General features: G+C 41.2%; 1 protein-coding gene across 1 annotated transcript in view; it reads right to left on the minus strand.

Annotated features, from left to right (window-relative positions):
- Positions 1 to 26,355, minus strand: part of CEP112 (centrosomal protein 112kDa) — a 489,757-nt gene that overhangs the window by 262,021 nt on the left and 201,381 nt on the right. The window contains exon 21 of the mRNA XM_006886401.1: positions 18,396 to 18,578. Coding sequence (XP_006886463.1) covers positions 18,396 to 18,578 — 183 coding nt within the window. The remainder of the gene's footprint in view (positions 1 to 18,395; positions 18,579 to 26,355) is intronic.

Consider the following 26,355-nt stretch of genomic DNA (forward strand, 5'->3'; position numbering starts at 1 on the left):
CACCAAGTCATGTCAAACCAAATTAATGTTTCAAAACATTCCTGGGCTCAACCTCAACAACCATGAGCTGCCATACAGTTCAGAAGAGAAAGAGCTGCTTAGGGGGGGAAGGATCGCAGCCATAACCACACTCTGACATTAATGCCTACTCAAAAGACCGAGCTGCAACACTTGCTGTAAAATGCTAGGGGACTGTTTGGCTAGGCTTTAGGGGAGGGGTCTGGAGGATCCCTGAACTATTTGCCCTTCTAAATAGTTATGACATGTCAATTTGATTTATTCTGTGGAATTACCCTCTCAGTCTGCATGGATGTTAACCACAACGCTCCAGGGAGCAGTAAATAGCAAGATTTCCCCACCCAGGCGTAAGCCTGTAATGCAGATCCATGATTATGTACGGGCGAGAGAAGGGTCACGGGCTTTTGAGCCATAGAGACATGAGTTCAAATCCCAGATCTTCCACTTCTGAGCTACATGGCTTAAATCTGTTTCCCTTTCAGTAAAACTAAACTCCACCTAGTTCCTCCCAGAATACAGATGAGAGAGCCTGGCACATGATTTTGTGTTCCTCAAACTAAAGGATACACACAAAAAAATAAGGTGATTTTTAGTTAAATTCTGCTATTTCTACACTTGATCTTAGCCAAAAGGCCGAGAAGCGATTGGTTCTGCTATTTCTATAGGCAACAATCATATGATAATAAAAACAATCATGAAATGTCCCTGTTCCACTGTTCCAGGCTCAACAGCTCTCAAATCCAGTTCCCTTCCTTCCCCTCTTCAATCTTGCGTGGCCATAGCTGGTCAAAGTCTCAAGTGTCCACCTTGCTAGCTTCTGCTGCTCGGGTGTTTTGCAAGGGCACCCATGGGGTACCATCTGCAAGAAACTACCCATCACTGATTGCAGTTAACCTACAAGAAGACGGTAAGAGTAATTGCCAGGACAGATCAAATTGATATGTCTGAGCTGGGGCTGGAATACAAGAGAGGGAACAACAGACTGACAGAGAACAGTACAGAGAGATCTCAGGCGGAGCCTGTAACCTGACCCTCCAGAAGCCCAGCCACCTTGCCACCACATTTTCTAGGAGGGCAGGGGCATCATGGGATCTATTTTCCAAAAGGAAGGACTGCCACTACTTTTAAGTCCCCTGGTGATTATCTGTGGGCATCACGAACCATAGGCGCAAGTTCAAAGGGGGTGAGGAAGGATCGTCCTGCCCTTGAGCTGCACGCCCAACCTCTGATTTCTTGCCTCTGACCCCCTTCACCTCCACCAAATGTTTACATCTTTTCACTTTGATTCTTTTAAGCCTTCTCATCAGTTCTCTTCCTGCATATTCCTCTTCCCTGGCATGTTGTCTGTTCTCACCCTCTTCCCCTTCCCTAAGGAGATCTCATCTTCATCCTCGCTGCCCCTGTCCACCCATTTCATCCCTCAAATCTGTTTTTCCCATGGCAAGCTGCCTACACTACTGCACTGCCTCTCCAGTCGCTTACTTAGCATCTGCATCTACATGTCTTGGGGCCTCATGAGCTACAACCCTGGGACTTCCTTTTCCCAAGCTACTCTACCAACTCTTTTTACTGCCACCACCCTACCTGAGAACATCACAGTTGCTCACTGAGATCGCATCTAAGTAGGCTGTCTGCCTCCAATATCACTGCCTTCTAAGGATTGATCCTTTGCTTAATATTCTGTGACTTCAGGTTGTTGACAGCTATGGTGTCTAAATTTTTCTACTGGAAATTATTGTTGTGTTGTTGTTGTTGTTGTTGTTACGTGCCATCGAGTCGCCTGTGACTCATAGCGACCCTATGTACAAGAGCCCTAAACGCCGTTCTATCCTGTGCCAACCTCGCCGTCTCAAACACACTCATTCCCACCACTCCACTCACAGAATCAATCCATCTCATCAAAGGTCTTCCTCTCCTGCACCGCCCCGTCCCCTCTCCCAAACATGATGTCCCTCTCCAAGGACCAGTCCCTCCTTGCAACATGCCCAAAGTATGTCAGACGAAGCTTCAGAATTCTTGACTCCAAGGAGCATTCTGGCTTCACCCTCTCCAGGACAAACCTGTTTGTACTTACCATAAAAAAAATTAAGGCACACAACCCAGTTTATGGATTTATGTATATAATAAATTGGAGCTCTGATGGCCTAGTGGCAAGAAGCTGAACTGCAGTTGCAAAGGTTCAAGACCACCAGACGCTCCATGGAAAAGGATGGGTATCCTCCTCCCATGCTATTAACCACCTCTGGAAACCTGCCTGAGGGTCAGTTATGGGTCGGTTCCAACTTGACAGTACACAACAACAAAGAAGAACTGATGTCTCTGAATTGTGTTGGCAAAAAGTAGTGATCAAACCATGAACTGTCAAAAGAGCAAACAAATCTATCTTGGTAGAGCTAACTAGAGTGCTCCTTAGATGCAAGGATTATGAGATTTTGTCACATACTTTAAGCATTTTATCAGGAGGAATCAGTCCTTGAAAGTGACATGAGGTGAAAGGTGGAGTGTCAGGGAAGGTGAGAAGACTCAATGAGATGGATTGACACAGTGATTGTAACGATGAGGCTAAGCACAGGGAAGACTGGGAGAGCAGCCCAGGACAGCACAAGGTTTCGGTCTGTTCCACAGGGAGTCACTATGGTAGGAGTCAACCTGATGGCCCTAACAACTTGACAGTGAATTTCTACTCATTAAAAAAGTTCAATGCCTATGATATCTTTTAACATTTTCTTGCTTACCTTCTCTGACTCTCTTCATACACCCAGGAAGGATTATATGCTGAAAGGCAGCAACAGATCCATTTTAAATATTCCCAAGTCCTAACATGATGTCATTCTAGAGACTAAGGTCCGCCTGACACAGGCCACAGTCTCTGCAATTACTTGGTATGAATCAGAGAGAAGTGGACAATGACCAACGGGACAGAAGAATTGATGCCTTTGAGTTATGGTGCTAGAGAGGAGTACTGAACATACCACAGAATGCCAAGAAAACCAATAGTTCTGTCCTGGAGACCAAGCTGAAACCAAACTGCTCCTTGGAGGCAAGGATTTTGAAGCTTTATCTCACATACTCTGGTCATGTTGCCAGGAGGGACCAGTTCTTGAAGAGGGACATTATGCTTAGAAGGGTGGAAGGATAGCATAAGAGAGGAAGACCCTGGGTGAGAGGGAGACCCTGGAAGAGAGGGACTGATACAGTAACTGCAGTAATAAGTGTAGGTGTGTCAGAGGCATTAAGATTGGCTCAGCATAGAGCAGGGTTCAAAACTATTGTGCACAGGGTTGCTATAAGTCAGTCTACTTGACGGCACATAATAAGAAGTTCTAGCACAGCGCCATCTGTCCTAGTGGGATATGGATGAAGAGCTGGGTTGCTAAATGAACGATCAGAGATTCAAACTCATTGGCTATTTAAGGGGAGGAAGATGAGACAGATTCCTGATAAGATTTATCCTTTTAAAACTCACTCTATACACAAAAGCCAACTCAAAGTAGAGCAAGGACCTAGGACTAAAACCAAGGACTATAAACTTCATTAAAGAAAAGGTTGGAAGAACTCTAGAAGCCCTAACCCACAACATAAACAGTCTTCCAAGCATCCTGAAAAATCTACAACCTGAAGAGAGTTAAACAGATGAATGGGACCCTCTAAGAATAAAATCCCTGTGCACATTCAAAAACATTTCCAACAGGATAAAAAGGGAAGCAACAGACTGGAAAAAAATATTTTACAATGACACGTCTGATAAGGGACTTATATCTAGAATTTATAAAATACTCGAGCACCACAATAAGACAAAAGTAAACAACCCAATTGAAAAATAGGTTCAGGATATGAAGAGACACTTCACCAAGGAAGACATTCTGATGGCCAAGAAGCACATGAAGAAATGCTCAAAATCCCTAGCTCTGAGAGAGATGCAAATCAAAACAACTATGAGCTATCATCTCACCCCGGTCAGAATAGCAAAATTTAATAGAACAGCAAACAACAAATGCTGGTGAGGTTGTGGAGAAATGGGAACCCTTATTCACTGTTGGTGGGAATGTAAAATGGTGCAACCACTGTGGAAGGCAGTATGATGCTTTCTCAAAAAGTTGCAAATAGAGATACCATTTGACCCAGCAATTCAACTACTGGGAATATACCCCAAAAAGACCATAACTGACATCCAAGCAGATATATGAACACTCATGTTTGTTGCAGCTTTGTTCACAATACAAAGAGTTAGAAACAAGCCAAGTGCCCATCAATAAACTAATGGATAGAGAAGCTCCTGGTATATTCACACAATGGAATACTAAGCTGCATTAAAACACAAGGAAGTCTCACATGGTTCGAATCCACCAGATGCTCTGCCGGGGAAGGAGGGACAATCTCCTCCTGTACCAGTCAGATCTGATTTGACGGTACACACACACACAAAAATAATAAAATAAAATAAAATAATTTTTTTAAAAAGACCACAAAACACAAGGAAGTCATGAAATATTAAACACAATGGGTGACCCTGGAGGATAGTATGCTGAGTGAACTATCTCAGTCACAAAAGGACAAATATCGCATGGTGCCACTGTTGTAAAGTGGGACTGACATTGGTGTTGTGGGAAAACTAAGAGGGGATAAATAATGTATACTACATTGAAACAGATGAGGGAGAGAACTGTTCAGGAGGAATGTATGATTAGGTATTATTATCATGACAGGAGTCCAGAATGAAAGCTACACAGTGGAATGGACTTGGGGGGAGGTGGGAAGAATTGTATAACAATGAATTCTTTTTTTTTTACTTTTCAAAGAGAAAAGCAAACTGGGGGAGGGGTAAGCAGGGAGAAAAGTGCAACAATGAATGAATGGAAATCCAAAGTCTCTGTAAACTTTCATTAAAATAAAATAAAAAATTGATAAAAGAAACCTACTGGGGCAATTCCACTCTATATAGAGTTGTTATGAGTGAGAAGAGACGAAATGGCAGTGAGTGAACAGAGTGTCTGGCACTTAGCAGGGGCTTCGTGAATGCTACCAAACGAAGGAATATTACAGGTGACGAAAAGGATGTTCAGAACAGTAAGTGAGTCACTCACATCAGCTGACAGTAAATTACAGACTTAAGCACGGCAGTCCTCATGTTTAATATGAATTTGATCATTGCATGCAGGTCTGTACTTCAAATATTGTTGTTGTTGTTGTTGTTGTGTGCCATCGAGTTGCTTGCGACTCATCGCGACCCTATGTACAACAGCCCTAAACTCTGCTCTATCCTGTGCCAATCGTACTGCCTCTGACACACCCATCCTGATTACCCCAGTCACTGAATCAATCCATCTCATAGAGGGTCTTCCCCTCCTGCGCTGTCCCTCTACTCTCCCAAGCATGATGTCCCTCTCCAAGGGCCGGTTCCTCCTTACAACATGTCCAAAGTATGTTAGACGGAGCCTCAGAATCCTTGCCTCCAAGGAGCAGCCTGGCTTAACCCTCTCCAGGATGAATCTGTTTGTCTTCTTGGCAGTCCATAGTACATTCAATTCTCCTCTCCAGCACCACAGCTCAAAGGCATCAATTCTCCTTCTATCATCCCTAGTCATTGCCCAACTCTCTGATGCATAACAAGTGATTGCAAAGACCATGGCCTGTATTAGACATACCTTAGTCTCCAGAGTGACACCATTGCCTTAAATATTATTCATATATTATTAATTCCCAAATTCCTAACCCAGGAATCCGGCCATCCACAAACAACGCCCTGCTGACATACTTCCATTTGTACTTCTAGGATGTACAGATTTCCTTGGCAGTGCAGCAATTCTTGTGTTTGTTTCTGTTTTCTCCCAGTCCTCCTGTCTGACACCACCATTTGTCTATCCAGTCACTCAGAACCAACTCTAGGAGTTATTCTTAGTTTTACTCTTGCTCACCCTCCACCTAAGTCTATCTACCAAGTCCTGTTGGCCTGAATATACATGTCATACAAATACATCCAGAATTACACACAAAAACCAAGGAGGGTTATTTTAAAAAATATTAATCAGATCATGTGCCCTTACTGCCTAAAAATCTCTATTTGTCTCCTCTTCACATTAAAAACCAAGTTCAAATTCAGCACCACAAAAACCCTGGGATATTTTCCAATTTCATTACCTACTGCCCTTTCCTGGGACCTCTCTTCTCAGGCCAGCCTGGTCTTCTCACTCATTTCTGAATCGGACAAACATTGCTTCACAGGGTCTCTGCACCAATTATTCCCTGGGCCTGGCTGACTTTTCACCAGTCAGAACTCAGCTTAAATTCTCTTCTTTGGTCATTGTTTATTACTAAATTTCAATTCCCTACTGGCCAGTGTCAGAAATTGTGAGGTTGGCACAGGACAGGACAGAGTTCAGATGTGTTGTTCAGAGGGTCACTATGAGCTGTACTTGACTCGATAGCACCTAACAACAATAACCACCAGCTTGTGTGCTTTATGCTGTTCTCCTTGTACATTCATTCTTGTGTATTATATCTGTCTTTCCCGATTCAAGTGCAAGGTCTTTTAAGGGCTGAGTACTAATCTTCCTTGCTCTTTGCTGTACTCAATGTGGGACCCTCCTTATGGTCATATAGACTGTTGTGTTGTTTACAACTTCAGGCAACATTCACACACATTGGGATGTGAAAATCACCTCCTAGAGATGTGCACATTGTGGTCCAATAGTGGGTCCTGGACTTGAGTGCAATAAAACCAACAAAGCTGAAAAACCTCCAACTCATTGCTATCCTGTCCACACTGCCTCTTGGCCGAGCCACCACCGGCTCTGCAGTGCTGTACACTGACCGGGAGAGAGTTGTCCACCTTTCTCCCACGGATCCATCGCTGGCTCTTAGCCACCGCAGAGGCACAGATTCTAGGTTACAGCAGTGCAATCTCTGCAGACCGAGTCACTAGATAGACGCTCAAAAAGATCTTACTGGAAGAATGAATCAAATTGAAGAAAAATTTATTTAAGAAAATTTCATATAGATGATTCTGTCGAATTTTTGTAGAGCATGAAATCTCACATAGAAATGAAGCTTCATTTCTATATAATCTGCACAATTTTCCTTTTTTTAAATGAAATGTATTGCTTATTTCCCATCAACCTTATTTCCACTTTCTAAACTTTCAAGTGATATACACAGTTATGCATCTGGAACAATGAGATTTCAAAGACTGATCAAAACAGTCAAGATTCTCCCAAGAACATTCTCTCTACCAGTGTTATTTCCAAACTGAGTAATCTTTTTAAAAGAAATACTAACTTCTTGGAAATAAAGAGTGGTCTTTATCACCAGAAATTACTACAGGGATGAAAGCAGCGTGGACCATCAGATGCACAGTCAGGACCGACGTTAATAGAGGAGCCGAGAACACGCTGTACTTCTTGAATTCATAGATTTTGCTTAGTGACAGCTCTGGCAATAATTTCTGAATAACTGAAGAATGAAAAGTTTTCAGCCCTCACACTTTACTGCTTTTGTTGCACATGCCAACATCACTACATCTGAAATCACAGTACAATTTGCCCCGTGAGTGAGGACAACATTCACGGTACAAAAGTTAACTTTTCAGGAAACATTTGGTGAGCACATGCATTTTGTAATTTAAATGACATCTCTGAAAATATCCGCATACTTAGAGCACGATGTTCGGAGGGACCAGTCCTTGGAAAACCACATCATATCTGGAAAAGTGGAGGGTCAGTCAAAGAGAGAACAACCCTCAACAAAATGGATTGACGCAGTGACTGCATCAATGCACCCACATCTGAGAGACGATGAGGATGGCACAGGGTAGGACGGGGCTCAGCTGTCATTCACGGGGTCACTATGAGTCAGAGTCGATGCCACAGTACTTAACAACAATAGTTGGTCCTAAGGAGCTGGGGCTTATTTCACAAATTAACACTGACCTAAGAGAAAAATTGCAGGTGAGTGAAATACTAGTTTACTTTGAACCTTTGGAAGGACCTGTCCCTTCCACATCTCCCCCTGCAATGTTCCTTTGCAGTGAGCTGGGCCTGGCTATTGGCTCCAGGTGTTTACAAGCTTCCCTGTGTCATGTCACAGAGGGGTGAACAATGGCATCACTGCGGAGACACACAGACACCTGCAGATTAATGGTGCTTTCAAACTGAACCTACAACATGGAGGTAGGCTAGATTCAGGCCAGAGTTCCACACCAAGTTAAACAGTTAAAAAAGTGAACACATTTTCACTCAGTTTTAATATTTGTTAAATATTAACAAATATTAACAGGGGATTTAGTTCAAGTTTTACAGTGACTTGATAATTTCAAGGCTTTTGAGCTCAACAAATATTTTGTAAAATCTTAAAATCTAAGAGCCATGATATGGCCAATTATTACTATCATCCAAAAGCTTTCTCCTAGTAACAGTATTTTTCAACTATTTTCTATATAAAAACATTAAAGTAGCTTGAAAGCAGACTATCATTTTCCTGCAATGACTTGCCTCCCCTCTTCAAATAGGAGTTTAAGGCCCCTGGACAACAATTTCTGTCACTGTGTCAAGAAAAACGCTCAGGTGTTAAATATTTTTCTCCTATCATGCATCTAGGAATGATTCCAATTAGTTGTGGATGGAAGACAAAATGACAGTTAATAAGCTTCAATTTGCCAGCTCTTTGAACAGTTGATGATATCATCATTTTGCCAATCATTCTCTGCACTTTGGCTTCAACCTCTGTGTGACACAAAAATTACCTCAAACATACAAATGAAGACATCAGGGGTATCCCACAGAACTAAGTCAGAAACCCCTAAATGGGTTTTCTAAGACATTAAGGAAGAAGAATTATTCATCTGCTATGTCCTCAAAGGTAATGTCTGCCAACATTCTTTGTGATTTCATTTGAGGCAGAGGTGAGGAGAAGAAGGGTAATATGCTAAAAAATAGTTGAAGGCATTTTTCCTTATGTCAATGGCATGATATTCAGCTTGGAAAAGAGAGATTTATCTCTGGGGTAGTTTATTTAAAAAAAAAATAGTAACATTCCACCTCCTCATTATAAGCAAAATTTCTCTAGTTTTAAGTCCAAACTGGATCAACATAAATTGTATTTGAGAGTTCTAAGGAAAAAAATATATTTTCTAATTCTACCTTGTATTGTATGTCCATCAGGAGAACTCATGTTTAACTGTCGGAAGCCACCTTGAACTTGGCAAACCACCTAGATCTCACTTTTAGAAGATTTCTGACTAGCTGTTGCCATACCACAGAAGTTAAAGCCAAGTCCCATTTGGGTTCCTTTAAGGGGTAAAAATACCACCATTAAATTTGAGGCTTATAAATTCATTACATGTGATGAAAAGATCATATATAATAGTCTAAAATTACGTGAATAAGTCAGATCCAAACTCTGGAAAACCACTCAACAGACCGTACACTACACCAGTGTTGCTGTTCTTGTTTGGTGCCGTCAAGCTGCCTGCAACTCACAGTAACCCTATGAAGCACAGACGTGAGCCACGCCCTCTCCAGCCCTGTCCACACGCGCTGTTCAAGCCCACTTTGACAGTCACCGTGTCGGTCCATCCTGTTGAGGGTCTTCCGCTCTTTCTCCGATGTTCCACCTTTTCTACTAGCATGACGTCCTTTTCTGAGGACTGACTTCTCCTGAGAACGTACCCAAAGTCTGTAAGAGGAAGTCTCCTCGTCCCTGCCTCAGCAATACTAGCTTTGCCAACACTAGCCATCAATCCCTAGCTACTTTGTCTAGAGACGGGTAGGTCTCGCTGACCTAAAAGCTTACTGGACTTTTACTCTGAACATAGCTTGTTAATAGAGTGGCCACTAAAAGTGAATCCGTTTCAAAAATTTACTTTCTCTTTATACAAAATCTCCATTTTGTGAAGCTAGATGGTATCACAAAGAAATGACCAATATATGCTTATCTCCTCGAGGTTTAGTTTATCCTAGAATAGAGCAGTAAACTTTTGTGAAAGTCTAAAATCTCATCTGAGTTTAGCTGGCAGTGTGCAGTACTGTTAACTACAGGGTCTTGAGTCTCTAAGCGGTTCAGCTCCATGGAAGAAAAAACGGGCAGACTCCTCCTGTTAAGAGTAATAATCTGGGAAACCCAGCACAAGGTTGATATCAGAATCAACTCTTTGGCAATGAGAGAGAAAGAGAGTGTGAGTTTAGGGTATGAATAGTTTAGACCTAATGATCTACTGAAACTCAGCACTGAAAATATAATGGGTGTAAGTATAACAGATAAAATTTAGAGACAATGAGCTCATAGGGCAGGGGACTTAGGGAAGAGTCAAACCAGCCACTAGCTCTGGAAATCTGGGCATTATGCTCACTGGGTCTTTGTTCATCAATGAAATAGAAATACGTGTGGTCTCCTTCTGACGCAGGTAAGAGGTTGAAACAGAGTTTCCAAGAAGGACATTTCACCCTCCTAGGTTGTATAAAGTGTTGAGGGAGATAATAGAACATAAACAACCTAAAAGGAAGCTTAGAACATGGTAAGCACATAACAAACGTGTGGTGGTGTTACCGCTGCTGCTTTTGTTAAACACACAAGCGTAACAATTCAGTGCTGTTCTAGGAGGCACTGCTTACTAAAACTGGAACTCCAGCAGCATTATTAAATTATAACTTTGCAGCAGTGAGGAATATGGCGAATCACTGGGAGAAATGCAAATTGCACGGAGAATCTCAGCATGAAGAACAAAGAGTGCCAGTGTCTCTTCCCCCTGTGAGGCAGAGTTACATACAACCTGCTCCTCTTTTGCCAAAATCCCTCCCCGAGTCTAAAATCCGTCTCAGAGGAGGCTGTAATGAAAACAAAGGGCACTGAATTGAGATGAAGAAGCCCCGGGTTGGTCTCCTATATCCTACAAGTGTGACTCTTGGGCAAGACAATGTCCTTGAACCTCAGGTTTCTTATCTGTTAACTGAAAAAAAAAATTGGATGTGGTCATCTCTTTAAGATTACCTAATGGAGCACTATGACTGCTGGTTCCGTGTACACACCACATGATGAACGCTTTCTGTCTGGCACAACACACTGTACACATCAGACTGTGTGGCCAGACTTCATCACAGCAGACAGCTCACATCACACTTCCTTCTTCACATACCCTGAGTTCTTAACTACCATTTCTTCAAGAGCAATTCTGATATTTCTAAAGGAATACAGTCAGCATAATAAGAATAAAAGACAGATTCTAAAGCAACCATCTTTAACTGACGCCAAGCTGGTAATTCACAGGGAACACTTTATGTTGTTATTTAGAAGGTTTGTCTTTAAAAGGAAGACTCTTTATCTAAAAGTGGACTACACAGAATGTGGTTTCCATGGCAACAGCTACATTTTTAAGAAAATATGCACAGTACTGAAGATACACTGTACAATATTCCTACAATTGGATGATTCTTTGAGAAATCCATTTCCTAATCTTAGTCCTTTTTATTTTTTAAATTTAATATCATTTTCTCCACAATGAGAGCCAAGTTGCATTATTTATAATAGCTTGATTATAGCTATAAAATGTTACTTCTGTACTTATAAGATGAAAATGATTATAGACTTTTAAAATTATAATGGAAAAAGAGAGCTGATGACTTATTAAAATGTAAGCTTGACCTGAACAAGCATTTTTCTTATATTTTCTCCCAACTGAGTATATAAATAGTATTCCTACGTACATTAATATATGTAATATAAACATACTGTTAAATTTATATATCAGACAAACCACTACTGGATACAAAGAAACAAAACCAACTGATCAAGGCATCTATGTCAAAATAAGAGCCCAGTGTTTGCCCTTGCTATCTAGAAAATTCTATATGGCCTAAGCTCTCAATGCTAGAACAGCACACCATGTCTCCATGTGTTTTAAAGACATACAGAATGTTCCCGAGCTATTTTAAATACCTAGACAATACTATAGATTCATCCTGGAGAGGGTTAAACCAGGCTGCTTTTTGGAGGCAAGGATTCTGAGGCTTCATCTGACATACTTTGGACATGTTGTAAGGAGAAACCGGTCCTTGGAGAAGGCCATCATGCTTGGGAGGGTGGAGGGACAGCGCAGGAGGGGAAGGCCCTCTGGGAGGTGGATTGATTCGGTGACTGGGGCAATCGGGATGAGTGTGTCGAAGACAATGAGATTGGCACAGGACAGAACAGAGTTTAGGGCTGTTGTACATAGGGTCGCTATGAGTTGCAAGCGACTCGACGGCACATAACAACAACAGATAATACTGTATTATAAATAGGGGTGGTTTTTTTAACATCTAATTAAAAAGAAAATAACAGTGTGTGGTGTGCCACAGCTAAACTGAAAGTTTTGTTTTCTTTTTGAAAAAGAATAATGAAAGATGTTTTCCCCCAACTCTTCTTATATCTGACATTAAATTTGTACACTGCAAAGCTCACTTTTCATTCCACTTGCCCCTCTAATACAAAGAACTGAGTCTATTAGGGGTGTTATAAAAGTGCCATCAGTGCACAGCTAGAACAGCAGACAACCACTCTGATGTGTGTCAGGAGTCAGCAGGGGGAAGTGGGGACAAAACCAGGGTCACATGAAAAGTAACAGCCTCAGTATGCTGGTGGGAAGCAGCATTGATATAGTCTGTTTTTTTTAAGTTACCAGTTCAGTTTTATTCAAAGCTCCAAAGTTCTTTACTAACCAGGAACCAAATTTACTTGGAAAAGTGGAGGGTCAGTGAAAGAAAGGAAGTCCTTCAGCAAGAGGGACTGACGCAGTGACTGCAACAATGGGATGGAACATGGTGGAAACTGTGGTGGTACAGGATAGGACAAGGCTTCGATCCACGGAGCACAGGGTCACTACGTGTCAGAGCTGAATCAATGGCAACTAACAACAAAGTAACAACAGAGCCAAACAGATGATATTAATGGGCACGCTCTGGCACTAAAAATATTATTTTGCTTTTATAGAAAGGTCACAGGCCATTTTAATGTGGGCGCCTATATCTTCTACTCCTGGATGGAATCAATATTTGGTTTTGTTACTTCTTAGTCGAGTGCCACTGAGTTGGAACCAATCCGTAGCTGACCCTCCAGCAGCTTTTCAGAGGCAGTAAACAGCTACGGAGGAGACTGTCCATCCTCCCTCCATGGAGAACAACTGGGGGATTTGAAGTGCATGCCTTGGCGAATGCAGTGCAGTATCTGACCACTAGGCCAGTCTTTCATATTTTATAAGCATACAATGAATAAAATAAATAAGCAAATCTAAGAAAGAAAAACACAGTTGGAATTTAATGTGAGGTCATTAACTTCTAAGCTACTTCGTCTCTCAGCCAGGTTGCTGACTTTTATTTTATTAAGAAAAGACAATTTGTTGAGTGTTCCCAGAACAGCGATACAGTGGAAGAAACTGAATGGCTAAGCCCATGAATTAAAGCACTTTTTTTCTTCATTCATAACATTCATAAAGTTAAATCTTTCAAAGTAGTGTTATTTGTTGACTTGACAAATACATACCCTCAGTATATTAAAGTTAAACTTGACACATTAAAATAAAATCTGCTGAAGAACCTAAGGTTTCTTACAGCAGATTTTATTTCCAAAGGTATTAAAACACAAAGAACAGCATCAGACATGCTGGCCAATGTCCTTGTATAGTAAGTTCCCAGGTCACAAATTTCTCTTAGAACTGAGGGCTAGTGAGGAAAAAAAGAACTAGAATGATTTCTAGGTAATAACATTTCCTTCTCTGCTACAGACAGCTTCCAGGTTAAGCTCAAAACTAACCTTGTATGGGACTATAGAAATTTTAAAAAAACAAAACAAAACACAAAACAGTTTTCTGATATGGTTATCAAATAGATCAGTTATTGTTTATTTTCTTAATTCAATTTTACCTGTGCAAATGTTTATTAAAAAACAATGCCTCAAGTCCTTTCTGAAAGCAGCTTGGACATAAATTAAGATCAAGTGTCACCAATAGGAAGTCGGCCACTCCAGCCCAGAGGCCACAGGCACCGGGCGTAGCCAGTGTTCAGCTGGAAGAGGTGCCACTGAACGAACTCGGACTCCCAGTGAGTCTGTGGTGCCAAGGTGGGTCTGCGTTTCAACGGCTGCATTTCATAAACAGATAAGCAAGCCTTTACTCTGAGAACGCTCCAACTGGACTCGAACCTCCATCTTCCACCTGTAGCTAAATGTGTTAACCGTCTGCATCACCCAAGGCTTCCATTCAGACTACACCACTGTCAGATCTTATGGGTAATATCTTAAGATTAGTTACCAGTGTTTGGTCCACTGTAGGCATGCACACACCCAGTTTCTATGTGGGCCTTTTATCTTGTGTCCAAATACCCACATTCATGGAAATAATGTCACTGCAATAAGTTGTGTTTTTTTAAAAAAACAAAACAAAATGCCTTATACTTAATTAATATCTATTTAGGAACAGTTTTTGGTGTTTTGGTTTTGCTTTGATTTATGTTTTGTTTTGTTGTTTTTTTGGGGGGTTTTTTTTGCTAGGAAGAGAAAGACAAGAAATTCTACAAATTCTATTTTTTAGAATCAGGGATAGGATGAGCTTCAATGTAAATCAAGTTAGTAAAATCACGATACTTTATCCATTCATTATACAGAAACTGTTGATATTAGAATAATGATGCTCAGTTTAGAAAATCAAGACTAGTACAGAGATGTCAATGATTTACCATATGTACATACTAAGTTTAATGCTTTCTCCGGTATTGCTGAGGCCCTTCTCCAAGCATGCTGTGGTCAACATGCGTTAGTTACACTGTCCATGGTGCCCAAGGCTACTTGAGGGCACCCTCACTCTTCAGTCTGTCTTGAACAGTTCACACGAACCGCTGTTCCAAGAAGGTGAGAGCATGCATACACATGTGAGTACACCCCAACACACACACACACACACACACCCCACACCCCTAATATGAAAAAATCAAGCAATTTCTAAATTACTCAAGGTCTTTAAAAAAAACAAAACAGCAACAAGACCAAGGAGCCAAAGTTGTATTTCTTTCTCCTCATTCAACAGGATAAACTGCAAAGATTTCTCACTGGACTGCTGTTTACAACACATATAGAACTTAGAAGAAGCTTTCCAAAGATAATCTTTATCAATTTTATTTAGATTTAAAAATGTGGTTGAATAAATCAATTGCTTTCCAAAATAATTCCAATAAGGACTCCGGTAAAAACCCACTGCTCTGACCCTGATTCGGAATCAGGATGATCCTACAGCACAGTATAGAAATGCCACTTAGAATTCCTAAAGCTGGAATCTCTAGAAGAGCTGAACGCCACCTGCTTTACGGGAGCTAACTGCTCCCTTGAAGCAGTCGTTGGCTCCAACTGCTCACCTTTTAGCTAGCGGTCTAGTGCTTTAAGCAGTACACCACCAAGCCACCTTGATTTCAGCAAGAAGGACCAAGCAAACATGATACCCCCAACCATGAGATACCCCCAACCATGAATCTGGAGTCAATACATCCTGATTTCTATGGATCTAGATTTTTTCCCAAAAACATCATAACCTTACTTAGATAGATACTGGGTATGACACTTTTATAAGAGAATAACTCCTATTCAATGAACATTTTGGCAAACATAAATACCACAAAAATCATCCTACTATTAAAAATCAAACATTATGAAAAAAACATAACACACAGAATAATCACACCTTAATAATTTATCTTAAAAGAGATTATTTGAAAGCCAGTCTATCAATATAAATATATTCCATACATATCAAATGAGAACTGTTAATTGGTATGACTGACTCTTAGGTAGGTAACTATATCATGATTTCCTTATCATTATAAAATATACTACCTCTTTGGAAAAAGCAAAAGAGAGCTTTGGATACTGTCTTCTTTTGAAAATATGATGGAAGAAAACAAACATGTTTGGCAAACAAAGCCACAGTGTCCAAAACCAGCATTTCACTGTCTCTTCAGGATTTCACAAAGTCCTTTCTTCAAAATGGCCTCCGCTGCTGAAGTGGAACGGCCAGACGCTAACCGAACCTCAGATCCCTCTGAGTGAAGATGAAAACGAAGCAGTCAGTACTGAAGATGAATGTGTTTGCTCAGTGTTAAACCACAGTGATTCCCAAGATATTCCTGAAAATACAGATGCCTACTGGGATTTTTATTGTTTGCCTGTTGTTTGTTGTTTGAGATTCGTGAGTAGAATTCAGGACTTAAAAATTTTTATCTCTTAGATTTTTGTACATAATCATGAAGAGAAATATTTGAAAAATGTAGCACTGACTTGAAGTTAATAACTTCAAAGGGCAACCAAAAAATGACTATTGCTAGCATTTTGGTACACATGATAAAAGATAAATTACTGATCAACTGTTTGTAAATATATATTCTCTAAAAAAAAGTAAGTAAGTATCATTTACATGGGAAATTATTTTAAGAATATATTTAGCTTCAGTTTCCATGGCTTACTGGTATTCCCGTGACAGCAATAGGCTATCAATAAAACGTTCCAAGAAAGACACAAAATAGAAGAAACAAAACCCTCAGGAATAGTATCTGAAGAGTCTATATAGTTCTCATTACACTTGAATGGGGAAAAATTCAATTAATAACCTTATTATACTATCCCTATGGCTTAATTATACATAATAGTTCTAAAATGTCCCTTTTGTTATCATTGGATGAACCGCACCCTATATGGCAGATACGACATATGCAAAATCACAAAGATTTCCCTCTAAATTTGGCCTCCGCTTGCGTCGGCTTCCTACAACAGCACCAAAGTAGTAGGATGTTATGTAAATGAATGTAGTTTATTGTATCAGTTATTGAATTCCTCTATGCAAACAGACCCTATACTGATTCAGAACCCAAATCCCTTATCATACAAGAACAATGGCAAGGCTTCACAGTATGTTGGAGGGCAAGCCTAGGTTTGAAAAGACTCTTAATCAAATGGATAGCTAAAATCACAAGGATCACCATCTATTTGATAAAGGCTCTAACAGGGTTGATGGCAAAAGTATACTACACGTTGATTTAACAAGAACCTGGAAATTCTGGTTCCATGGCTACTGAGACGACATCTTTGTAGTTAGAAAGCCACATAAAACAAACCAAAAATGACTTTCCTATATGTGCATATTATTGACAGAAAATTTGAAAAACATAAAAACCCATGTACTCAGTATATTTATATTGTTCCAGTTAGCCTCAGAAAGTGATAAACAATCCAAGGTCAAATTAAAAATGGGCAAAAATTCCTATTCTTTCTCTTACCGCCTCCTGCCCTTCATTTAAGGAATTAACATTTTTTTTAATTGGGAGTATTCTTCTGTTTAGACAATTGTATATTGTTTAAATACATATAACAACAGATAGAAGGCTCATATTGGTGTTTGAAAATGACACTCTTTAACAAGAAAGGATATCTAGGGGAAGAATATGTGTGGTGTGGAAAAGTATGGCTTGATTTCAATGGGAAAAGAGGCGTTTAGACCTAGTATATGATAGGGTTTTATTGGGAAAGAAAATTATCTTTTTATTGTCATCAATTGCTCTTAAATTTCTTCCTAATAAAATTTCACAGTAATCTCAAGAGGGTACACTGAAGGCCTTTAATTATATATACCCTGAAGAATGTATTGTACCACAAAGATACACACCCAATAAGGGTTTTTTTTCATCTGAAATTTATAAAGATAATTTTCCATGCTGACAGTGCACATTTCATCCATAAGTTTGAAGAGTCAAATGCTACCACAGCTGGGGGTTATTCTGCCAAATGGCTTCCAACAGGGACTACAGAGATGGAGGCTAAGAGGCATGTGTATGTGCATGTAGCAAAAAAACAACAGCCCTGATGGGAAATAGCCCTGCTCTCGAGTCATTTCTATCAATTACCATCTGAGTGAGCTAACCAAGCAGGCTGAGGGGAAAAAGCAACACTAGGAAGGAAAAGCAAACACTAAAAGAAATGCTTTATTACCTGCAGAGATTAAAACAAAAAGCAAGGGCAGCCCTGATATATTTCATAGGGATTTGCTAAGGCTGAGGGGAGGGGTTAGGGGCAGATACCTTAGAAAAAAAATCCATCATGAAAGGAATTGAGACAAGATTATAAAAAAAGAGGCCAAGTTATAGCGCGCCATGGGATTTTTAATCTGGCTACCTGTGGTTTCTCTAGTTAAAGCCTTATTCATCCCAAAACGGAGGAGGGGGGGGGAGAAAACAACACAAAACAAATTCACATTTATATGTCAGTTTTGCAAATGATCAAACAGCGTGCATCAATAATAATAAGGAAAAAAAACATGAAACGCTGGTGACTTTAAAAAAAAATAGATAGCCGTTTTATCAAATATTATTGATAATTACCTGTGCATCTCGTTTCTTGAACTCTTGAATTTGATTTTCGTGCTCCATGTTGGCAGCGCGAAGCTGTTTTTCCAGGTTTTCCATTTCCCGATCATGGTCTCGGACTAGGCTGTCCCTCTCTGCGTTATGCTGCTGTAATAGGTGCGTCTTCTCCTGTTCATGCACCAGCTTCAGCTCTACTATCTGATTGGACAATGAGGAGGACAGTTCATCAACAGAACATCCTTGTCGTCATGACAACTCATGGACAGCTTAATTTTTCCCTAATTTGTCCAAGTTGAAATTTTTATTTTTGCGTCATTATTACCTCACCCTTGAAATACCTTTCTTTTGGGGGGTGGGGTTACCCAAGCCTCCCGCTATTCAAAGAAGGTGGGCACAGTCAGTAAATCCTCCTGCAATCTGTTGACACAAATGTCTGAACATGGAAAAAAAATGATGGTGAATGTTAGGTGCTTCCTCCCCACGAATCGGGGTATTAGTGATCAGCATGGTTATAAATGGTTAATCGTCGGTGCGCTTTGCTTTTTACTTAAATATGTACATGGGAAAAGCAGCAATTACATCGGTCAGTTTTCTTTATCATTTTCAGATAAAAGATCTCAGCTGAATACGCATCTGGATTATTGTATCTACAGTTGTCTTTTTAAAAATAAAATGATAAATTTCAAAGCTCTATTATCTCGTTGTCAGCTATGGTATACCAACATAAACAGATGTTCTGTGTTCCAGAAGGACACCTGCTGTGCTGCAAGCTTGCGCCATGATTTCATAAAAAGCATTCTATTCTCAGGATCCTTTCCCAGTCCACTCCACACTGGAGACTGTGACCTTGGCCAGTCTTAGCCTCTCCCTGCTAGACTGAATGGCAGCCCGAGACCAAGGGCCTGGTTGCCGCAGCTTTGATACTAATCCTCCCAGACTGTGCACAATGGCACCCTACCTGGCCTGCAAACTATAGCCAGCCAGGCTGTCTTTGAAGCAGGTGATGAATAGGGGACTGCAGGAAGCCAGCTTCCCCAGTGAACTCAAGGCCACACAGCTGCTAAGAACAGTCACTTGGATTTTTCTTCAGTTTTGGTGGATTTCGGGGCCAAAAACTGCCGCTATCTAGAATATGTTGTGTTATTTTTCGGCATGAGAATCCATCTTCAAAAAAGCTAACAGTAGGAGCCGGCTCCCAATCGATCTTGTTTCGTGCAATGAATCACCAGACTACCTTATCTTAAAGCTATAGCATTCATTTCTCCCAGCGTGCAGGCTCCACTACACGGCAGGAGTGATTGCACTCCTCAGATTTGAAATTTTCAAGTTCTAAGTGCAAATCAAGAATTAAGTTTGCTTTTTGAAAGCTCGCTTTCAAAATGTTCTCTGTGATTTTTTCCCCGTGAATTAGAAAATCAGCAAAAAAATTTCCTGAGCTTTCATACCTTTATACTGCCTAGAAGGAGAAAGCATAGGAGTTCTTCAATATTTACATTCATAAATTAACAAAGTAAATTCATAAAGTAACAAAGAAAAATTTCTTTTTCACCTGAGTATAAAATGGCTTTCTAAAGTGTTTCTGTTTATTTAATAGTTAGGCCTGTCTTTTTTTTCTTTCTCCTAAAACTGCAGTACTATCAATACATAGCAAAAATTTGTACAAAATTTTTCACCTAATATACTATACCAAGTAATAAAGAAAAAGAAAAGTTTCCTCCAATTATTTAAAATTTATGTCTATGTTTTATTCCGCAATTCCTATGATGACAATCTGAACAAAAGAATTTTAAATTATGTTGCTAATACAGTACAGTTTTCCAGGTAGCCTGAGTATAATGAGCTGAAAGATTTTTATTTCTTGTGTCCATTTTATGTTTTACTATCAAGCATTAATATAATGAAATGATAAATTTTGTTTGAAATTATTTCTGTATGTAAGACATTGAAGAGAAGTAGAGGAGGTATAAAGTTCAACCAAGCTCTCAAAAACATAAGACAAATGGGAAGAACAGATGAGACTGAACTGATAGAAACCCCAAAATGCAATGCTTAGGCAAAGTAACCAGTAGACTCAATGTAACCAAACCAGTCACGAACCAAAGCAGACGTGTTCGAGAACTGTCCTCCCGACACACATGGTGGGAACCAGCAGCATCACTGTAAGCAATGAATTTGCCTGTGTGACGTCAGTCTAAAGACTACCTTGTACCTGATCCAAGCCACAGCTTTCTCAATTGCTTGCTGTGTATCTGAAAACTGACAATAACTAAGGATGACAGAGAACTGATTCCTTTCAGTTGTGGTGCTAGAGAAGAGCACTGGATATAGCATAATAAATAAACAAGTCTGTCCTGGAGAAAGTGAAAACACGGTGGTCCATGGAAACAAGGATGATGGAACTGTGTCTGACATATTCTGAGCATCTTGTCAGGAGGGGTCAGTCTTTGGAGAAGGACATCATTCTTAAAGGGACAGAAGGTGAGCGCAGGGGAGGAAGACTCAACAAAATGGACTGACACGGTGACTGTGGCAATGGCCTGTGAGAGATGGTAAGCTTGGCTGAGGATGGGCAAGGTTACGAGGTGTTGTTCACAGGGTCACTGTGAGTCACAGTCAACTTGATGGCATGTTAACAATAACCACCACCAACCCTCCTACAGGGAGCTCTAGTGGCCTTATGGTGAGGACCTACACTGCTAACCCAAAGGCACACGGGTTAAATCTACCAGCTTCTCCAAGGGAGAAAGATGGGCAGTCTCCTCACATATGATTTACAGCCTCTGAAAGCCCACTGGAGGGTCAGCTATGAGTTGATTCCAACTCAGCAGTACATAACGACCCTCCCATGACTGACTGAGTCAGATGGAACATTCTAAAGGATGTCTCTGACAATGGTTAACTTCTGGTTTGTTTTGTTTTAAATATGAAGAGAAAGGCATAATGCTAATGGGCTTTCGCAATCATACATCGTTACGAGATCGGGAGTTTGCTGAGCCTGTTACTCAGTGCTACAACTTCAGCCTCCAGGTTGCAGAATAATGAGCTTCTGCCGCCTTCTCTCAAGGCAAGAGCTCAAGCTTACCTGATGAGCCCAACATGGTTCAGCTGACTTTAGGATGTCACGGGCCCTGACGGGTCTCTGTCCAGGCTGTCTCACTGCTGCCTTCCTCTGGCAGAGGTAGGCACCTTCTCAGGAAAAAACTGAGCAGTGCTCAGCAGTCAAACCCTGACCGCTCTGGGAGCATCCTGATGCCTGTGTCCACGACCAGAAAGACCACCATGGATGTCCGTGTCACAAGCCAGGGTTTTACTGACTCCAGTTCCGTCCATGTAAATAAGTATTAAAAGACTCCTTTGGAAGTCCTAGTTTGGGTCTTTGCTTGCAGAAACTGTTTAAAGGTAGTGTGAAACAAACTCAGACCACTAGGTTGCTCCTGACCAACAATAATGTCTCATGGAGAAATTGGTGATCAGCAGGTTGAAAATAACAAAATGTTTGTTGTTGTGAGGTGTTTGTCAGATTGACCTCAATTCACAGCAACCCTATATACAAAAGCCTGGAAGCGTGTCCTGTCTATGCCATCTCACGTTCCCTGTCAGGGTCTCGTGCGTTGCTGCAGTCTCTGCGTCAAGCCAACTCTCCTCGGAAAGGTGTCCTCTGGGAGGGAGCTCTTCCAATTTCAAGGTGGAACGTTTCTTTGGTATGACACTCTCAGGTGTTCTGCTAGTGTCTTTCTGATCAGAAAGGCTGACCTTTTTCAAGATAACTCTGGTGGTGGTGTTACGGGCTGTAAAGTCGTCTGTGACTCATAGCGACCTTGTGTACAACAGCCCTAAACTCTGCTCTGTCCTGTGCCAATTGCACTGTCTCTGACACACCACGCCCATTACCCAAGTCACTGAATCAATCCACCTCATAGAGGGCCTTCCTCTCCTGCGCTGTCCCTCCATTCTCCCCAGCATGACATTCTTCTCCAAGGTCCCACCCTGTCCTATGTCTTTGAATCTTGTCCTACATATTCTCCCCCTTCTAACTTCTGTTGTTGTTAGGCGCCATCAAGTCAAGTATAATTCATAGTGATGCCATGAACAACACTAACCTTAGTCCTATGCCATGCTCACCATCTCTGATACACTTGAGCCCATTGCCAATCAATTGTGTCAATCCATCTCATTGGGGGTCTTCCTCTCTTTTGTTGACCTCCACTTTTCCAACCTATATATTCCTACAATCCTACTCCTAAGAATATATCCCATATATCTAATAGAAATGACTCAAACAGACATATGGATACCTATGACACCCTTTCCAAGAAATAGCTTCTCCTAGTAACATGTCCAATGTATGTGAGATGAGGCTTTTCCATCGCTTGTCTCCAAGGAGCACTCTGGCTGCACCTTCTCTAAGACTTATCTGTTTCTTCATTTGGCAGCCCATGGGATATTCAGTGCTCTTCTCCAGCACCACAGCTCAAAGGCATCAATTTTTCTTCTGCCATCCTTATTCACCGTCCAGCTCTCAGATGCATAACAAATGAATAAAAAGAGTATGGCGTGAATCAGGCACACCCTAGTATTCAAAATGACATCATTGCTCTTCAGTATTTTGGACAGGTCACTGACTTAATATTTTCTCAATACCATACATCTCCTGATCTGACTGCTGTAATGAGGGTATTGACTGTGGCTCCAAGTAAGATGAAATCACTGACAGATTCAATCGTTTCTCCATCTATTATGACATTGCCTATTGGCCCAGTGGTAAGGATCTTTTAATGCTCGAAATGTAACTGGGGCCTTCTATTTTGGTCCTCAATAAATATAACAATTCTTCAATCATTGCATATAAGGCAACTGAAAATACCATAGTTTAGGTCAGAAGGACCTTAGTTCTCAATGTGATGTCCTTGCTCTTTAACAGTTTAAAGAGGTCCTTTGCAGCAGGTTTAGAAATGCAACATGTTAACTGCTATCTTGACTACTACTTCAGTGGGCAGGGACTGTGCATTCAATGAAGAAGAAATCCTTGACAAGGTCAGTCTTTTCTCATTGATCATGATGTTAGTTGCATGCTGGTATTCGTTTTCTTTCTGCAGAGGTGGAATTAATACTGAAGGTTATACAGTCTTTGACCTTCATCAGTAAATGCTTTTAGCAAGCAAGGCTACTCATCTGTATTAGCAGAAATGCTCAATTACTTCATCTTTGGCTTACGTGGTTCCTGCACAAATGTGAGTAACAGTCATATTACTAAGTTTTCCTTGAAGCATGCATATAGGTTATCTATCACAGATAGCACTGTCTTAGAGGATAAATCTCACAACGTTCCTTTACACAATGGATGTGATGCTTTTCTACTCAACAAAGATCTTCTTATTGTCCTGTTCAGAATAACAATGCTAGCTCCATAGAGTTCACTAATGCCTATAGTTGTTGTTATGTGTCCTCAAGTAGTCAGCAACTCACAGCAACCTTATGAACAACAGATCTGAGAGCAGCCGTGTCTTGTGCCGTCCTCACCATCTCTTTTATACTGGGCCCTACTCTTGCATTCACTACGTCAATCGATTTTGTTGAGAGTCTTTCTCTCCTGTGCCAACCTTCCTCCTGTCTAAGCATGTCTTTCTCCAAGGTCTGGCCCCTACTTATAACATGTCCAAAGTATGTTAGACAAAGCTTCACCACCCTTGCCTCCAAGGAGCAGCCTTGCACTTTCTCCAAGACAAACTTTACGTTTCTTAGGCAGTCAATGGGATATTCAATACTCTCCTCTGACACCACAACTCAGATTCTTCTGTTCTCTTATAGTCCCACTTTCAGATGCATTACAAGGTAACTGAAAAGACCATGGCTTGGGTCAGGCTCACCCTGGTCTTTAAAATGACATCCTTGCTCTTTAGCACTTTGGAGAGGTCCATGATAACAGATTTTCCCAATGCAATGTGTCATTTTCTTTACTGCTGGTACAAAGGATGCTGACTATGGATTCAAGCAACAGGACACTGTTGTCAAGATCAATCTTTTCTCTGCCACGATGTTGTGAACCTCACCACTAGACCAGGATCAGAATAGATGGAGAAAAGACTCAACCTGCTAACGACTTCATCTTATTTGGATCCACAATCAGTACACTTGGTACCATAGTCAGGAAGTCAGAAGACATACTGCACTGACAAAGACTAGTCAGGGACTTGTCCAATTTATTAAAGACCATTATGTGAGTTTGAGGACTAGGACTAAGGTGTACCTGATTCAGGCCATGGTCTTTTCAACCACTTGATATGTATCTGAGAGCTGCACACTGAATAATGATGACAGAAGAAAAAGTGATACCTTTGAACTGTGGTGCTCGAGAAGAGCGCTGAACATCCCGTGGACGGCCAACAGAACAGACAGATGTGTGTTTATAAAAGTACAACCACAGTGCTCCTTGGAGGTGAGGATGACAAAGCTTCATGTCACAGACTTTGGGCACATTGCTAAGAGACGCTACTCCTTGGAAGGAGAATCATGCTTAGAAATGTGGAGGGACAGCAAAGGAAGACCCTCAAGCAGGTGGACTGAGGCAGTGACTGTAGCAATGGGTTGAGTGTGTCGGAGATGGTGAAGATGGAACAGGTTCCCGGGGTTACTGTGAGTCATGCTCAACTCGACAGCACCTACCAGCTAAAATCACAAGGCTGCTGACTGGCCCAGCAAGGCTTTTCACAGTAAAAGTAAGGCTTTTCGGTTTCTTGATGTTGAGATGTAATTCTTACCGAAGGCTGTGCAGTCTGACCTTCTGCAGCAAGCACTTCAAGTCCTCCTCACTTTCAACAAGCAGGGCTGTGTCATCTGCCTAATGCAGGCTGTTGTTGAGTATTCCTAGATCCTGATGCGACATTCTTCTTCATAAAGTTCCAGCTTCTCATCTGATTTGGTCAGCATACAGACTGAACCGCTATGGAGAAAGGACACTGACACCCAGGAGACGTGTTCTACTCATTTCTTTACAACTTCCAGTTTTTATAGATTCATAATTTGCACATTCCACACTCCAAAGTTTTTAGCTGTTTCTTCTCACTTTAAGCGACTTTCAGCGGCTGGAGGTACCAAAAGCTTTAGGATGTCAGTGGGGTCCCTCTACTCACACGTTTCCTGTGGCGTTCTGAATGCTTCTATCTTCAGAGACTCATCCTCTGGCAAGGGGAAAGGTGTTTTCCTAAGTTTTCATCGGCTAATCATTTTAGAAGTGGACTGCCATTCCTGCTTCTTTATCTTAGTCTGGAAGCTCCACTGAAACAATGGAATCACAACTGATAGAACACAGTAACAACCACCACCACCTCTACAGAAGCACATTACTGTATCTTTCTCACACTGAGAGGCTAGTGGGGCCAAATCTTCAATCTTCTGATAAGTAGCTGAGAGTTCACTCTCTATGCTTCTAGGGTTCCTCTAACTATGAGTAAAGAAACAAACAAAAACCCAAGCCCAGTGCTGATTCTGACTCAAAGCAGCCCTCCATCGTCGCCCAGCTTTCAAGCTATACATCTTAACCAGAGAAGACGGCCTTATCTTTTCCCTGTGGCGTGGCCGGCACCATCAACTTTTCAACCAATAACTTTTCTGTTAGCAGCCCAACTATAACTCCTAACCATGAGTCTCCAAGCCAACACCAAACTCACCACGATCAAGTCAATTCTGACCCTTGGTGATTTCCGTATCTGTCCGCCTTTCTCCCTTAGAGTAGCCATTGGCTTCAAACCACCAACCTTTTGATTAGCAGCTCAACACAACGCACTAGGCCACCATGACACCTATCTGTGTCAACCATGAACAGCCAATGCCAAATCTTCACCAAAACTGCTGAGCGAGGCTCACAACACAGCTGGCTGCGAAGATCGGGGAGCTGACACAGGAGGCCTGTGTGGGAGGCCTGCGAGGGAGGCCTGCGAGGGAGGCCTGCGAGGGAGGCCTGCGAGGGAGGCCTGCG

The sequence above is a fragment of the Elephantulus edwardii genome, unplaced genomic scaffold (assembly GCF_000299155.1).
Source record: "Elephantulus edwardii isolate Elephantulus edwardi_28Jun2011 unplaced genomic scaffold, EleEdw1.0 scaffold00048, whole genome shotgun sequence".
In the NCBI taxonomy this organism is placed as follows: domain Eukaryota; kingdom Metazoa; phylum Chordata; class Mammalia; order Macroscelidea; family Macroscelididae; genus Elephantulus; species Elephantulus edwardii.